Source organism: Microplitis mediator, chromosome 8 (genome assembly GCF_029852145.1).
Source record: "Microplitis mediator isolate UGA2020A chromosome 8, iyMicMedi2.1, whole genome shotgun sequence".
Taxonomy (NCBI): Eukaryota; Metazoa; Arthropoda; class Insecta; order Hymenoptera; family Braconidae; genus Microplitis; species Microplitis mediator.
The window spans coordinates 23702514-23720027 of NC_079976.1; the positions used below are offsets into that span (position 1 = coordinate 23702514).

At 31.2% G+C, this 17514-nt stretch overlaps 3 protein-coding genes across 4 annotated transcripts; 2 read left to right on the top strand and 1 right to left on the bottom strand.

Moving 5' to 3' along the window:
* The first annotated feature begins 411 nt into the window (after positions 1-411).
* On the top strand, positions 412-1893 carry LOC130673952 (putative ankyrin repeat protein RF_0580). Its single transcript, XM_057479164.1, has 2 exons — positions 412-1456; positions 1883-1893. Exons 1-2 carry the CDS (start codon positions 412-414, stop codon positions 1891-1893), a joined length of 1056 nt encoding a protein of 351 aa, XP_057335147.1.
* Positions 1894-5612: 3719 nt separating this feature from the next.
* On the bottom strand, positions 5613-6786 carry LOC130673143 (uncharacterized). Its single transcript, XM_057478074.1, has 2 exons — positions 6659-6786; positions 5613-6363 (listed from the first exon to the last, which is right to left on the bottom strand). Exon 2 carries the CDS (start codon positions 6347-6349, stop codon positions 5867-5869), a length of 483 nt encoding a protein of 160 aa, XP_057334057.1. The 5' UTR covers positions 6350-6363; positions 6659-6786; the 3' UTR covers positions 5613-5866.
* A 3386-nt stretch (positions 6787-10172) lies between these two features.
* LOC130673119 (uncharacterized) lies at positions 10173-13914 on the top strand. 2 transcript variants are annotated; one of them, XM_057478050.1, is made up of 2 exons: positions 10173-10282; positions 12602-13912. In XM_057478050.1, exon 2 carries the CDS (start codon positions 12606-12608, stop codon positions 13335-13337), a length of 732 nt encoding a protein of 243 aa, XP_057334033.1. In that variant the 5' UTR covers positions 10173-10282; positions 12602-12605; the 3' UTR covers positions 13338-13912. The 2 variants fall into 2 exon arrangements, with proteins under 2 accessions (XP_057334033.1, XP_057334034.1); XM_057478051.1 differs by having other exon boundaries at positions 10228-10282; positions 12606-13914.
* The last annotated feature ends 3600 nt before the right edge of the window (positions 13915-17514 follow it).

Below are 17514 nucleotides of genomic sequence, written 5' to 3' on the forward strand. Positions count from 1 at the left end.
ATGAATGTATGTAAAACGTAATTTTCTTTATGAATTATTTTTTGGTATCTCAATAAATGGGTTAGAGTCCAGACAAGCTTTATTAAACGTACGTTTTAGCAGTAAAAGAGTGGGGGGAAGGCCCAACTTGAGTCCTACGGTTGTCGTGATTATGGAGAGGGAAAGGAAGACATTACTTTTAAAAATGATCCTATCACATGCTTTACAAATCGTGAGTGGGGGTTGGCCCTATCTTCATTTCCATCGTGGAGGGAGAAATAATGAGGGTCTTGGTCGTTATGAAGATTTCAAGGTATTCTTGAAATAGTTACTCTACTATCAAGACGTATTTTCTATTACCTTAACTTGTGAAAACTTTGTCAAACGAGTTTCAATTTTCATTTTATTAACGTTTATTGATATTTTATTAATATGGATATCAGCAATTTTGAAGTGAAAAGTCTTCGTCAATTAGTGAAACCTGGTGTCGTCGATATTAACACGCGATTACTGTGGAAAAACAACGGAGATATTAGTGTCTTGCAACTGGCAATTGATTATGGTGACGACGAATTCATTGACGATCTTTTGCTGAACCAAGTGGATGTTAATCTCAACACGGAATCGTACGGGACTGCAGTCCATCAAGCTGTCAGTCGAGGTGATCTTGGATTAGTGAAAAAACTTGTTAATCATGGTGCGGACATTAATATCAAGTCATGTAGTGGTGATAAGTTTACGGCATTGCATGCCGCAGTGAAATCAAATCAATATCAAATCGCCGAATTTTTAATAAAGTCGGAAGCTGATCTCGCTGCACGAATTGACATTGGCGGTTTTTATAAATGGACACCACTGGATTTGGCCATATTTTTGAACAAGATTGACTTCGTTGAGTTATTGCTGAAATACGTGAACTTCTACAGAAATCTCGATTTTTGCCACTCCCCTGTCTATTTGGCAATACGAGTCAACAAAATTCCTATCGTCAAACTTTTTCTCGATCGTGGGGCAAAAGTCAAGTTTTTGAATCGCGGATCTTTCGGATCATGCCTTTCGCTGACTTTCGAAACAGATAATTTGGAAATATTCAAGCTATTTCTCAATGACAATGAAAATCTTGTGACGACTACTGACGGAGATGATAATTCGCTGATTCATTTGGCTGTCAGAGAAAGTAGCCAAGACATTTTGGGTTTCCTGTTGAAAAACGGTGCTGATATCAACGTCGTTAACAAACATAATCAGACAGCACTTGACTTGGCTCTTGTAAAATTCTCTGAGAACCAACACGGCGACAATAGCCGTAATTTAGAAATAATAGAAACCATTTTGGAACATATTGTTGAATTGTGTGCGGCTAATATGTATCTAATAAAAAAAAATCTACAAGCGATCAGCAGTGAAGAATTTGACTGTTATTACGACGATTGTTTAAGTGATGTAAAGAATATGAAAGACACTAAGATTGGCGAGAGTAATTTAAGTTATCACAGTGTATTATTTATAAGTGTCCATAAGTTAGCGATAGGTTTAACTCATGTTCATTCAATTAATAAGAATGAATTAAAATCATTTGCATTATATAAAAAATTAATACTTTATAAACTTGAAAAAGGAGAGGAGAGAAAAAAATTGTTAGTGAAATCTCAAGATTTTTTATATGATTTATTTCATTACGATTTGCCACATGTATTTTTAAGAAATATTTTTGATTACTTATCAAATGATGACCTGAGATTACTATCTCAATAATTAAATTATGATAACTAATATTCATTGTAAATATTTGTAAATAAATTATTTTAATTGTTTATTCTAAATAAAAAATTTTTCAATCTTAATAACAACTTTTTATTTTTTTAATAAGATTAATTAATTTTTCGAAAAATTATAAGTTTAGATGTAGATTAATTATAAGCAATATTTTTTCTAACTGATACTGCATGAAGAATTTGGTCTCTAAGTAATTAATAACATGGTCAATTTTTCCAATATTTTTTTTAAGTATTATGAGTAAGTAGATAATAAGATATTTAATTTATAATTATTATTAATATTATTTGAACGGATTTTCGAAAAGCAGCCTACAATAAATGACCCTCGTTGATACGGTATGTAAATTTATACTTAATTACGTATAACTAATTGTAAAAATATTATTAGGTGCACTCAGAAAATTAAGTAATTGTGTTTATTATCCTAAATTTTTAATTTCAATCATCTAGAATGATTCAAAAGTTTTTAAATGTAAAGATATAGTTAGTGTTATAATTTGTTTTAATATAGAGATAATAATATCAGGATGGTAAAAAAAAAAAAAGTTTGGAAAATCCAAAAGTGCACACCTCGAACGCTCATGTTACAATGAAATATATAAATTATTAATTTTTATTTTTAATTACAAAATTTTTTAATAAATATCTAGTAAGAAATTCCTCGTTTTTTTTTTTTAATTTAGTTGATTCTATGACAGTTGGTAATAAAAAAAAATTATTTGATGGTAAAGTAGAACCTTATGATATCAGCAAAGTTCGATGATAAAAAAATAAAATTCCCGATAAAATAAAAAATTGGCTGCAGTGTGTGTTTGTTTACATGAAATAGTGCCGGTTTTAACAGAAATGATTTATTTAAAAAACACGAGAGGGTCTACAGTAGTGATTTTCGAAAAGAACCTTCTTTGCATAATTCTGAAGACAGTGAAAAAAAATAAAGTCATTTTGTCAAGCCGTTCACGAAATATCCGTGCCACAGACTTTTTTTGGACTACAGACTAACTGACGTCCACGATACATATTTTTTATTGAACTTTTTTTTATTATAATACGTGTCGAACAACTTAATAAAAGTATCAGTCTTATTAATTAGTGTTTCTTCTTTAGGTTAATGTGCTTTTTATAACGTGTGAGTGTGAAATAAAAATAGTATATACAGTTTAACGAGGAAAAGTCAAGTGACCTTGACAGGTCCGTTATAAAGCACAACCTCGCCGCTTCGCTTTCGATGCGTGCAAAAAAAAAAATTGTTCATTAAAAAAATGAAACAAAAAAAAAATAAAATTTTTTAGCTCGATAGATTTTTTTGCTTAATTAAAGAAATTAATTTCTTGGCTGAAATTTTTTTTTTGTTTGTGGCAAATAAAAAAATTCTTGAGCCAAGAAAGTTTGTTCTTGGTTTAAAACATTGTTTTTCATGATTCAAAAACTTTTTCGTTTCAGCTCAAGTTATTTTTTTTTGACTTAAAAACGTGATAATTTTCAGCCAAAAAAAAAATTTGTTGAATTGGAAAAAAAATCTTCTCGAACCAAAAAAAAAATTTTTGGGACCAAGAAAGTTTTTTCTTGGTTTAAAGAATTTATGTTTCAGACTAAGGAAATTATGTCTTCCGCGAAGGAAATAATTTTTTGATCCAAATAATTTTTTTACTTCAATAAAGTAAGAAATTTCGCTTCGTTCAAAAAACTAAATTTCGAAGACATTTTATTTCTTGTTTCAAGATATCCTTTTTTTCTGTGTATTTTCTTATATTTGTAACTGCATGGAAACCGTATACTACATATGAGGTATTCGACATCAAACTGGACACCATTCTGCTTTTGCATCTCCGATTTTTAAAAAATTTTTTTTGTCCAGTCGTTTTCGAGATATTGATTTTTGAAAAAAATCGTTCTTTTCTTTTCAAATGCCTGTACTTAACTTGGCAAAAAACGAGCCGATTAGAACGTTTTTTTATTTCTTTAAAATTTTTCTTTTTCACAATACTTTTGGAATAAAAAATTTTCAAAACCGTATTTCTATGAAATTTTCAAATTTTGATTTATAATAAACATGTAGCGATCGATTTTTTTGAGAAACTTTTCTAAAAATCTGTCACCTTCTCCGCAATTTTTTAGCCGAGTCCTTTGACGGGCAAATGATGAGATCTATTTTCTTTCGAATTTTTAGTAAAAATTACCCAAAAAATTTGATACTGTGAGGACATGTGGTAAATATTTAAATTTCTCCCATGCAGATTGTAAAATATACTACTCGATAGCATGTAAATGAAGTGCAATTTCTACTAACAACATAGTAAAAATTTAACTACTGGCTAGATGTCTTTACAGAGATGTCTTTACAGTACGAAATTTATGGGTAATTTCTACTCTAAAATTCTCTGCGTGTTTTCACATTGAACGTCACAATCGGTTAATTAGTTCAAAAGATATCGGCGTCAAAAATTTTGAAAAATAGCATAAAATGTTATTTTTCCCTGATAAATCATCATATAATGTATTCTAAATCATGCTAACACTTTGTGGTTATGGTCTCTTTTCATCACTACTTACAGTAATGTAACTTGTTCTTTAGTTCTCACAAAAAAAATTGACAAAACACCGTTTTTAATATTTTTTTCAGATATTTTACATATTAACGATTTGATCTGAGTCAAAACTCATTTCAATCTATTTTGTCACTTACATTGATTTCTGACGGAATCTATTTATTTTATTGAATATAATGGAATAATAAAAACTAAAATGACGCGTTTTTCTTGATGATACCCAGATAAGAAAGTACCACGGGCCCAACTTTGTAGAACCTTGGCCAGGCTTGTAAGCCAGTCTTGGCCCAGTCTTAGTAGAAGCCTGGAATGATAATCTCGGGCCAAGTCTGGTTGCCAGACCTGGCCCATGTTTGGTTGCCAGACGTGGCCCAGGCTTTCAGGAAACGAATAAATTTAATTAAAAAAAATTAATTAGTATTAACCTCGTAGAATTCATGATCATTAACGTTTTAATTATCCAAGGGAGGTAAATGATGTGAAAAAAACTCGGTGGAAATTCTGCTGGACTCTGGGCGCGAACTGCCGTCCTTCTGATTACTGGGTCCGAACAGTAGCTACTGGACGAACCTACTAACGTTGAACTGGTACATTTATATGATCTCCTTATATAAACCATAGGTATATCCAAACTTAGGTAATCCTACCTTGGCCCAAGTCTGGGTTGCCATTAGACGGCCAAGGCTAGGTTACTCAGTCCTGGCCCAAACCTGGCTTGCCATTGGATAGCCAAGGCTAGTTACCCAGTCTTGGCCCAAGTCTGGCTTGCCATTGGACGGCCAAGGCTAAGTTACCCAGTCTTGGCCCAAGCCCGGGTAATCATTGTAACGGCCAAGGCTAGGTTACCCAGTCTTGGCCCAAGTCTGGCTTGCCATTGGATGGCCAAGGCTAAGTTACCCAGTCCTGGCCCAAGCCTGAGCCAATATAGGTGTGCCAAAGCTAGGCTCCCCAGTGCTGGGCCAAGTAGGGGCCCGTTGTTCAACTCTGGCAGCTCCTGTATGGGATTTCTGATTCATAAATTTTCAAACTCTAACATAAAACGTAACTTGTTATAACTTGAAAAGCTCATGAAAAACAATCGTATACAAAAGTATTCTCGAGCTCGAAAATATAATTACACTAATGTTTTCGAGCTCCTTGAGTGGGAGGTTTTGGGGCTTGCCGATGCCCAAATTTTTTTTATTACTATTCTCATTATTACTTTTTGTAACGGAGTATTTATTCATTATCGAGGAAACTGTAATAATATAAAGTATTTTTAGGTAATTGGTGATATTTCATGTCAATTTGAGTCATTAAAAAAAAATTATGTGGAATATAATTATTTATTTTATATTTTTTATTGAGCATCTACAAATATTTTAAAATGTTCTGTATCTTAGTTACCGATTTTCCAAAAAAAATAGGATTTTAGGTAATGAGTTAATTTTTCGCAGTGATTAAAAATGTATAGTCTAATAAACTATAATTTCAGAAACTCTTAAAATACAAAAAGTTTCAAAATATCATTATTTGAACAATTAAACATATATGCTCACGTTGCTATGAAAAATCTTAATATTAATAGCCGGTATCTCTGTTTACGACAGTATTATCTTGGACGTTATATTGTCTGTTTGAATTTCCGGAGTTAAAACTTCCAACTCCTGATCTGTGGGTGGTATCTTGTAATGCAGGTGAATTAAAGTAGCGGATATTGCTGCCGGGTCCCTCGCTGATAACTTTGTTACTGTGCACTTGATGTCCCACGAGATCATTGCCTACGTTTCCATGTCCAGATCCTGAGCTGGTGTCAGTCACTTGTGTCAGCGGATTACCTACGAAATCGATGCCACCGCGTCCGTAATTGAAGATATCGTTATCTTGGTTAGCGTACGAAGAAAGTCTGTTTCTTGCGTTGTAAGCGCCATCTCCTACATACGCTCTGTTGTTTTGAGTTGCAGGAATATTACGAAAGTCGATACCAGGACGTCCACTATTAGGATATGAAGCTGACACAGAGACAGCAGTAGCAATCACCAGGCAAACAATTGCGGAACGCATCTTGATTTTATTTCCTTTAATTGTTAATTAAAAAAACAAATTAATTATAAGTAAAAAACAAGTTATTTCCAAATAATAATTATTACACAGAAAAAAAAAATTTTTTGCCGAATAAATATTTCACATTATGAATTAGACTAAATTTTTTTAAGGCTAGTAAAAATTTCTGAGGGCATGAAATTTTTTTTAGCCCTGAGAAATTTTTTCTCGCACCAAGAAAATTTTTCTTTCCAGTTTATAATGAAAAAAATTTTTCGGGGCAAGTAAAAATTTTTTGCTTCAAGAAATCTTTTTTTATTGTGAACTTACGGTTATATTCAGCTAATGGAACTACAGCTTTCTGGAACAGGATCGTTATGATTTGCTCTCAAAATTGTCGGGTATATATATTGGTCGTTATCTTATTGTCAAAATATATGTTGTTTACTTTTGTATGAAAAAAAACTAATTATAAATATATTTTGGTACATCATCCGTTATTGTCATTTCAACTGTATCATCAGATTTAAATATAGTTTTATAAAACAAATATTTTTGACATTCAAAAAAAATTTTTAAATAATTTAATCAATGTTTACATAAAATTACTTCATTCCTAAAAGAGAATAAAAATACCCAAATTATAAAATCAAATATTTTTAATGTTAGGCAATGAATATTACCAAGTAATTTATTGTTATTACCCGATGAAAAAAGATTTTGTCTAATCATATATGATTATATATGTTCATATATATGATCATATATGATTATATATAATCATATATGAAGTTATATGTAATCATGCATGATTATATATGGGATCATATATAATTATATACAATTATATATGACCCCATACATCATTAGATCTGGTCATACCTGGCTGTTATAAGCCCATATATAAGTCTATATATAATCAGATCTGATTATATATAAGTCTGTATATAATTTGATCTGATCAGATCTGATTATATATGAGTCTATATATAATTAGATATAATCATACCTAGCTGTTATTACTCCATGTATAACCATATATGAGTCTATATATGATCAGATCTGATCATCTATGAGTCTATATATAATTAGATATAATCATACCTAGCTGTTATAACCCCATATATGATCATATAAGTCTATACATGATTAGATCTGATCAGACATGATTGATACAAACTCATATATAATTAGATATAGGCCTATATATAATTAGATCTGATCAGACGTGACTGATATAAACCTATATGTAGTTATATGTGTATGTATGATTAAATCTGATAAGATTTCATTGATATGACACCTATAAATATTTAAATATATATATATATGTATATATATATATATTAAATAATATGTCAATTTTTTAATATCAAAGTTATCAAATTTTTATTTTGTCAACTATCAATCAAACTTAAATCCCCAATACTAAAAAAATGTTCAAAGGTTTCGGCAGCAATTTAAAAGTATAAAGTATCAATTTGATTATTTGAGTTAAGTAATGCCATAAACTTTTATTAACTATAAGTGTAGAATAGACTAGAGGATCAGACTACAATCCATTAATAACCAAAGTTGAGCAGCATCGGCGTGGGTCATTAATTGGACGGGTGACCTCGTAGTAAAATAGTAGTCAACGGATAAGAATTTTTTTTTTTATTATTTAATTTTAACCGACATTTATATTGATGAAGACGATAAATCCTACTTAACTTACTTAACTGATAATTTACAGATATTCTAAATGAGATTCTAAAAATGACTATATTCGTTCATGCATGATTATATATAATCATATCTGTTCATATATAAACAGATCAAGTTATGTATGATCAGACGTGGCCAATTTTTGGATCTGATCATATATAGACAATTATGCATGATAATATATGATTAGACAAAATCTTTTTTCATCGGGTATCGAGAGTACGTTAAAATATGTTATCATTGTGATGAGATATATTTGAATTAAAATAGTATATTACACATCAAGAAAGAGAAGTAGGACATTCCAACCCGTGGGTTAAAATGCTTTAGTAAAAATGCGGATATGGACGTCCTACCTTCCTCCGTGGTGTGCATATGATTTTTCACCAGACCTATACACTGATAGAAAAATTTACTAACATTCGATAAATTATATAGGGGAGACCAGGGCACGAAGGCCCCCTTAAGTCGGTTTTTTCTTCTTGTGGCTTTTGACCATCAAATTCGCTTATATTCCGTTTATTTCGAAAGAATCAGTCGAAATTTTGCAAAAAATCAAAAAAAAAATTTATTTTCTGGGGCACGAAGGCCCCCTCCCCAAAAAATTATTAAAAAAATTATGTTTTTATTTTCCGCCAAGTTATGACCTCTATGATGTTTTCATCATATTTTAGGCCAATATGTGATATGTAGAGTAAAATGGACCACTAAAAAAAAAATTGTAACGAAAAAATTAACTTGACGGAAAATTAAAAAAAAAATAAATTTTTCGTTACAATTTTTTTTTCGAGAGGTGAATTTTGCCTTACATATCACATATTGACCTAAAAAATATAATAAAAACATTATAGAGGTCATAACTTGACAGAAAATAAAAAAATAATTTTTTACCTAATTTTTGAGGGGGGCCTTCGTACCCCAGGCTCCTCTATATCAAATATCGATCTTTCCATCGACTAAACATTAATAAATCGATATTAATATTTAATAGGTCACTGATCAATACTTAGCAGAAGTTTCTTGTTAATATTTAATAAACTTTTATCAACTATTGTCATGTGAGATTCGTATATAGTATTAATGAGTGTGGTGGCGTTGTACCTTCTAACCTAACATATTGCCTTATATACGCGTTAACAACTCAACCAAACAATTCCAAAATCTGATCAGTTCTAGAAAACAATACAATGCGTCAAATTCTGCCTCAACCATCAGAATCGATTGATTCGTTTGCGAGATATCGTGGGAGAAATAAATGCTAGAAAATGCTAAAATGCTAAGAAACGGTTTTTTTCGAAAACAATGGCATACAAAAGTATTTTCGAGCTCGAAAACGTGCTCACAATAATGTTTTCGAGCTCAAGGAGCTCGAAAACAGCGGGAAGTTTTGGGGCTGGCCCGCAGAGTCAACTCAGAGTCAGATTTTTTTCGGGTTTTCTTCCATTTTTGAAGAGTTACTCAGTAAATGTTAGGTAGAGAGAAAAAAAATAAAATTTCTGAAAAATGAAAAAAAAACAAGAAATTTTTTAATTTTTTCGTTTTTACGTTCATTCGCAATTTTATTTTTTTCCATTTGAAGGCTGATGTCTCAGCAGAAAATTGTCGAACAAAAAAACAAAAAAAAAAAATTATAGCTGAATAAATTTCCTTAACGAGCCATGAATTGGTTTTTTCAAAAAAAATTTCACGGCTCCGTAGACCCGAAAAATAAAACTAAAAAATTTAGGAAAATTTTGTCTCGAGCTATTTCTTATGATTCCGCAAAAACGGTGGCTCAAAAAATTATTATGCTGAAGATCTTCAAACTAGAGATTTCAAGCTTCAATTTGCTTTTTTTATTTTTTCGATACGACCATTTTTCACGAAAATACAGCTTTCCAAAAATAACTAAAAAATTTATAAAATTTTGTTCCTTTAATTTTTTGGATAAGCGTATATTATTTATTTGACCATTATTTTATTAGCAAGAATTTAGTAAGCAAGCAGTTAACAAAAGAAATTTATTCATTAAATCAAGTAATGCAAAAAAAATATTGACACAATTGAAACTGTACAAATCCATAGTTTGTTGAAAAACATTGTAATCATTTATCTTTCGTAAAAAAGTAAGCACCGTAAGTTTATCTAAGGAGATAACGGTTAATATATACATTTTTGGATATATATATATAAATATATATAGATCCGAGTCTTGATAATCCAGACTCTGATAATTGATAGATCTCTCTCATACTTATTTCTGTCACTGTAAGTAAATGCTTTCTTAAGAAACAAATTATTTTTCACCATACCTGCACCGAAAGTTTCAATTCCTGTCCTGTTTACAGGGAAGAAAGTCGCTCTTTTGATTTTTTTTTTTTTTTGAAAGAACAAATTATAAAAATCAGCGCACGCACAATTCTTCTCAAAAACAGAGGCAAAAATTAATACTTTCAGTTGCAGCCCGTATGAAAAAACAATATACACGGAAAGAAAATTATGGGAAGTTTTCCTATGCATTATGGGAATGGTTCCCATTATGGTATGGGAATAGTTCCTATACTACTATAGGAATGGTTCCCATATATTATGGTAACTATCCCCATAATAGTATGAGAATAGTTCCCATACTATTATGGGAATGGTTCCCATAATGATATGGGAATGATTCTCATACCATTATGGGAATGGTTCCCATAATATTATGGAAACTATTCCCATATCATTATGGGAACCATTCCCATAATGGTATGAGAATCATTCCCATATCATTATGGGAACCATTCCCATAATAGTATGGGAATGGTTCCTATAATAGTATGGGAACTATTCCCATAATATTATGGAAATGATTCCCATAATGGTATACGAACCATTCCAATCGCATTATGGGAATCATTCCCATAATATTATGGGAATAGTTCCCATACTATTATGGGAATGGTTCCCATAATGCGATTGGAATGATTCTCATACCATTATGGGAATGGTTCCCATAATATTATGGAAACTATTCCCATATCATTATGGGAACCATTCCCATAATGGTATGGGAATCGTTCCCATACTATTATGGGAATGGTTCCCATATTGGTATAGGAACTATTCCTATAATATTATGGAAACCATTCCCATAATGGTATGAGAATCATTCCCATATCATTATGGGAACCATTCCCATAATAGTATGGGAATGGTTCCTATAATAGTATGGGAACTATTCCCATAATATTATGGAAATGATTCCCATAATGGTATACGAACCATTCCAATCGCATTATGGGAATCATTCCCATAATATTATGGGAATAGTTCCCATACTATTATAGGAACCATTCCCATAATATTATGGAAATGGTTCCTATAATATTATAGAAAGTATTCCTATAAATTATAGGAACCATTCCTATAATTATAGGAACCATTCCTATAGTGTTATGGGTATCATTCCCATAATGATAGGAACTATTCCTATAATTATGGGAAACATTCCTATAATTATAGGGACCGCTCCCATAATTTATGGTCGTAATTCCTATGATGGTATAAGAAAAAATTTCACAAAATTATGGGAACCGCTGCCATAATTTTCTTTCCGTGTATGGTTAAAATATATAAAATCATATATGTTTGCAACAAAACAATACATGATATATTGTATATTATAAAAAATCATATAGAGATTTTCGCCGATTTAATATAAAATTATATACAGTAGTAAATATATGTATTCCATATATGAAACTTATATGCTTTTTATATTTTAAGCTATATATAAATTTACATTTACATTATAATATATTGTATTGATATATTTTTTTTTATATTTAAAAAATATAAAATTTTTATATGAAATGAAATATATGGTAGCATATAATTTATATTATATATGGCACCATATATTTTCTTTGTTATATTTGAGCATATATTTTATTCGGTGTATGTATATGTATATCGGGATATTATATATTCGCATCAAATTAACTAATTTTGAAAATTTAAACTGCAATTTAAAGAGTATATTAAAATTTATATCTAATTTAATTGGAGTTAGTCATACGAATAAGAAATTTTTTTTTTTTTTCCATACACATTATAAATATATGTTTTTATATATGATCAAAATATATTTTTCGTGTATGATAGACATATATATTTTTATGTATGACAAAAATATAGTTTTCGTATATGAAAAGAATAAATATTTTCATATATGATAAAAATATATTTTTTGTATATGATTGACATATATATTTTTATACATGCTAAACATATACGGACTCGTATATGATGAGTATTATATTTTCTAATATAAAAAAAATATATCAGAAAATATAGTTAAATTCGCCACATATATTTTTTGATATTTATCATATATTTTTACATATATTTTGACCATATATGTTATTTTCATATGGGAGATCTGGTGAAAAATCGCATTCACAGCATGGAGGAAGATATAACGTCCCAATCCGCGTGTTTGCAATCAAATACGTGGATCGGAATGCGCTACTTTCCTCCCTAGGTATGTAATATATGATTTAACTTATAATTAATTTATTTTTTCAACTTGTTAAATAAAAAAAGCAAGATGCGTTTCGCAATAGTTTGTCTGATGGCTGCTACAGCTGTCTCTGTGTCAGCTAGATATCCTAGTGGTCATTCCAAAAGACCTCAGGACTATGGTCTCTACTTTTCAAATTCTCCATCAATTCAAAATGTTCGTGTTTTGTCAGGGGAGGGAGATAACAACGCTCATAATAGGGCCATAGCAGAAGATACCCAAATTAATAAAGTTATTAATGAAGATGGTCCAGGAAATAGAGGCCCTTCCGGATTATACTATGGGGATTCCGTTGTACCTCAGCGTGTCGAGGCCGATGCAGGACGCGGCAAGAACAACCATGACAATTTGGCCTCAGCAACTGGCAACCAAGACAACTCGATCGTCAACAAAAATCGGCCGGAAAATCCCTCTGGTATGGACGTGCCAAATTCTCCTGCATATCAAGAATCCATCGCAAGGGTAGCAAACGGAGACAATACGGCCTTATCTACTGCTAACCAGGATAATTCATTAAGAAACAAATATAAATCTTATATCAACACTCCTAATACTCCTCTCTATCAGAGGGCCGTTGCAGAGGCAGAAGGAACAGACAACGATCCTCGAGAACGCTTGGCCGTAGCGAAAGCTAATCAAGATAATTCAGTGTACAACGGTCCTGACCAAAATATTCAGGTTCAAAATGGCACAGCTATTGCAACAGGACATGGAAACTTTAAAAGTAAGGCCACTGTAAATAATAAACAAAATTATTAACTTGACAACCTAAATTTTCACTAACGACCTAGCAGACCTGATTTACCGTAAATTTACGGTAATTTTACCGTAAATCTACCGTAGAATACCGTAAAATTCGAGTAGATTTACCGGAGATTACGGTAAACCCACCGTAAATTACGGTAAATCCACCGTAATTTACGGTAAATCGGTACTTTACGGTGGATTACCGTAAATTTCCCGTCGAATACGATAAATCTACCGTAAAAAATTCGGGTGGATTACCGAATTACCGTAATTTACGGTGGATTACCGTAATTTACGGTGGGTTTACCGTAATTTACCGTAATTTGGGTCCGTTAGGGCGATATTTTTGACGGTGGCATAAGTGTGTTTTTTTTCTCGGTTACTCAAATGATAATACTTGAAAAAATTTCAAATTTTTGCTCCTTCAGTGTACTTAGTTAACTTATATATATTCAATTTCGAAAATATCTGATCACCTGAATTCCATATCTGATTTTTTTTTAAATCTGTAATGATGTTTCAAAAAATGTCACAATAATTGTATGCGTGCTAATTGAACTAAAATAAATACTTATTATCTGTTAAACTATTAATTTAAAAAAAAAAAAAAAAATAAAAATAAAATAAAACATCCTAATTATCTTATTTATTATCCCATAAGCACACGGAGAAAAAAATATTGTTCCTCGAACGATGTAAAGTAAAAGAATAAAAAAAAAAAATTTTCCGAAAAACGAAAAAAAAAAAAAAAAAAAAAAAAAAAAAACTGAATAAAACGTAAAAAAAAAGTAAAAAAATTCTTGTTTTATCTCGTTTTTTGGAAAAAAAATTTTTTTTTCTCTTTACTTTACATTTACTGAATAACTAACACAAAAATGAAAGAAAATCCGAAAAAAATTGATTTTTTCATTTTGAGAACGATTAGACAATTTAAAGAACAAAACTTGTTCCTTTAATTGTTTTGCAAAACTTTGAGCAATCGGACCAGACAAACGGTTCAATGGATCAATCTGAAAATTTCCAAAGTTCTTGAGGGTACATTAAGCTGTAAAATTACCTGGCAACATTATTATTTTTATCAATATTTGCATAGTAGCGATGAGTTGACTAAAAAATCAGAAAATGGCCATTTTTTAAGGGTTTTTCAAATGGATATTACGGATGAAAAAAATTTTTTTTGAAAAAATCGAAAATGGAGCTTGTAGGAAATTTATTCAAGTTTCTTAAACTGCCCTTTAAATTACTGTGCGGCCATTATTTACTGAGATATCAATAATCAAAGACAAAAGGATCCTTTTTCATTTAAAGGCTGATATCTCAGCAGAAAATTGACGTACAGAGAAACAAAAAAAAGCAAATTGTAGCAGAATAAATTTCCTAAGCGAGCCATGAATTTGTCTTTTTGAAAAAATTTTTCCCGGCCTCGTAGACCTTAAAAACAAAACCAAAAAATTTAGAAAAATTTTGTCTCGACCTTTTTCTGATGATTCCGCAAAAACCGTGGCTCGAAAAAATATTTTGCTGGAAGATCTTCAAACTAGAGACTTCAAGCTTCAGTTTACTTTTTTTGTTTTTTCGATACGATTATTTTTCACGAAAATACAGCCTTCCAAAAATCACTAAAAAATTTATAAAACTTTGTTCCTTTAATTTTTTGGATAAGTGTATCTTAAGCCGCTGACTAAAATAGAATCCATATTTGTACAAGTTTTTCGATCAAATACGTTCTCCATTGTGTAATCAAATGGTATTTTTTCAGGCTCTACGTATTCACTGCATTCTGTAGATACATTGATTTGTTAATTTGAATTCTTCAATCCATCCTATGGGTTTTGAAAGTCAAATTTATTTAATAAGTCTTCCACTTCAATATTATCAAGTAATTGTCTGTTAAATTATAGTAATTTTTGATGAAAAATAGTTCTAAATATTTATCTGAAAATAATAACAATATTTATTTATTTATAAACATAAAATATTTAATAAGACAATTTCAGATTATGCATTACCTGAGATGTAAATCAACTACATACACTAATACATTTCAGAATTATTATAGGGGAGGGTGGGGCAGAGCGGCCCCCCTGAAATTTTGACCAAAAAAAAAATTTTTTTTTTTTCGACTAATTACTATAAATCCGATATGTTTGCGCATTTTTACCCCTACGCATGACATTTGGGGCAAAATGGACAATCCCAAAATTTTGAAAAAGTGATTTTTTCATATTTTTATCGTCAAATTAAGAAAAAATTATTATAATTCCACATTTCTAGCCCTACGCATAACACCTGGGGCAAAATGGACCAGCCGAAACTTCCGAAAAAATTATTTTTTCATATTTTTCGGCCGTTTCTTTATGTAAGAGGCAAATTTGGTCACTAAAAATTTATAAAAATTAAATATTTTTTTTTAGTTGATAAATTTTTGAAATAAAGTAAAATTATAGAATTGATTTTTTTTTTTATTAAATAACAATTAGTAATTAAGGTAATCGAGGGTGAACGATTTTTTACGCTTTAAAAAATTTTTTTCGAGTAATATAAAACCAACAATAGTTGTCAAGAGAAAGAAATACATTCTTAATGATGAAAACAATTAAAAAAAAAAAAAAAAACGAAAAAAAAAATTTTTTTTATCACTTTTTGAAGGAGGGCCGCTCTGCCCCAAAAAAAAAAAAAATTTTTTTTCAGAATTTTGGCAAAATGTCGATAAATTTGTTCGAAATAGGACAAAAGTAAAGTGATCTTATGGTTGAAAGCCACAAAAAATAATAATTGGCTTAGGGGGGCCGCTCTGCCCCACCCTCCTCTACTCATATTCAAATGAGAAAAATAAATAAGTTTTATTAATATATAAATTATAAATTGACTTTTGTTTGTTGAAATATTTTAAACTTACCGTAATAATCGTATAATATAAATAATCATCTTTGATGGTAACTTGCAATCAACCTCTGTCTAACGAACATTTACGCATTTATTGCTAACGCATTTATTGCTTCCTTGTATGTTTCCTGCCTTGGGTGCTGAAAAAAGCGGCGTACAGCACTCCTTCTGTTTAGAATCTTATTGCTGCACTCGTCGTTCCACCATCTAGCTGGAGGTGGTGCATTCCTGCTGGTCGTTTGTTGATTCTTGTTATTTGTCTGGTTTGGTGTATCTCCAGGGTTCTCTCTACCTCCTCTGGTTTTTTCCTTTGCTACTTTTACTCCATCTTTAATTATTTCAACAAATTTGTCATAATTGGCTGCGTTTAATTCCGTAATATCCAATATTTTTTCCGCTACGTACTTTCCAAAGATGACCTCATCCATTCCATTCAAATTAAGTCTGCAGACTCTTTGTTCTCTGTGGAACTTGACCTTGCTGACCTTAATCAGTATCGGGAGATGGTCACTTCCGATATTGTCCTGGAATACCTGCCAGCTGACCTTGTCCACTAATTGTCCATCAATACACGTTAAGTCAGGTACACTGATTCTTTTCATTGTGTTGGTGATGCGTGTTGGACTCCCATCGTTTAAAATAATTAAGTTAGATTCCTCCAGGGCCTCCTCCAGTAGCTTACCTTGATAATTTACAACTGAGCTTCCCCAGTCTGGACTTTGTGCATTGAAATCCCGACATACGATAATATTTCGGAGTTGTTGTAAATCCTCTATCAACTTTTTCCACTGGTGTCTGCTGAGCGATGATGCAGCTCCCCGTGGTCTACAGCAGTTGACTAGATGGTATTCCTCTTCCCTGGTTTCAATTTTAATTATTATGTGTTCCAGGTTGCTGTGTGTTGTCATGTTCCTGATTTTACTGTAGTAGATGTCTTTACGAATGAAGCAGGCGACTCCCCTTCCGGTGACTTCAGTTGTTCTATCGGTTCTGACCACATTATAGCCGTTCAGCTGAACTTGGTGTTCAAGATTCAGCCATGTTTCCGTCAATAATAGGATGTCTATCTGTTGTTCTGATAGGAAATTTGGGATCGAGTCACACCTCTGCTAGAGGCTCCTAATATTCCCCTGGCAGATGTTTATATTTCTTTTTATTGAGTCAATGGTGGACGAGAGGACGACTGTAACGAGTCCTCCGTGTCGATTTGTTCCACAACATTGTGAATGTCATCCGAAAATTGACCGATGCCAGGTATGGCTAATATTCTACCCACAAATCTCTCTAAGTTTTTCTTCATCGT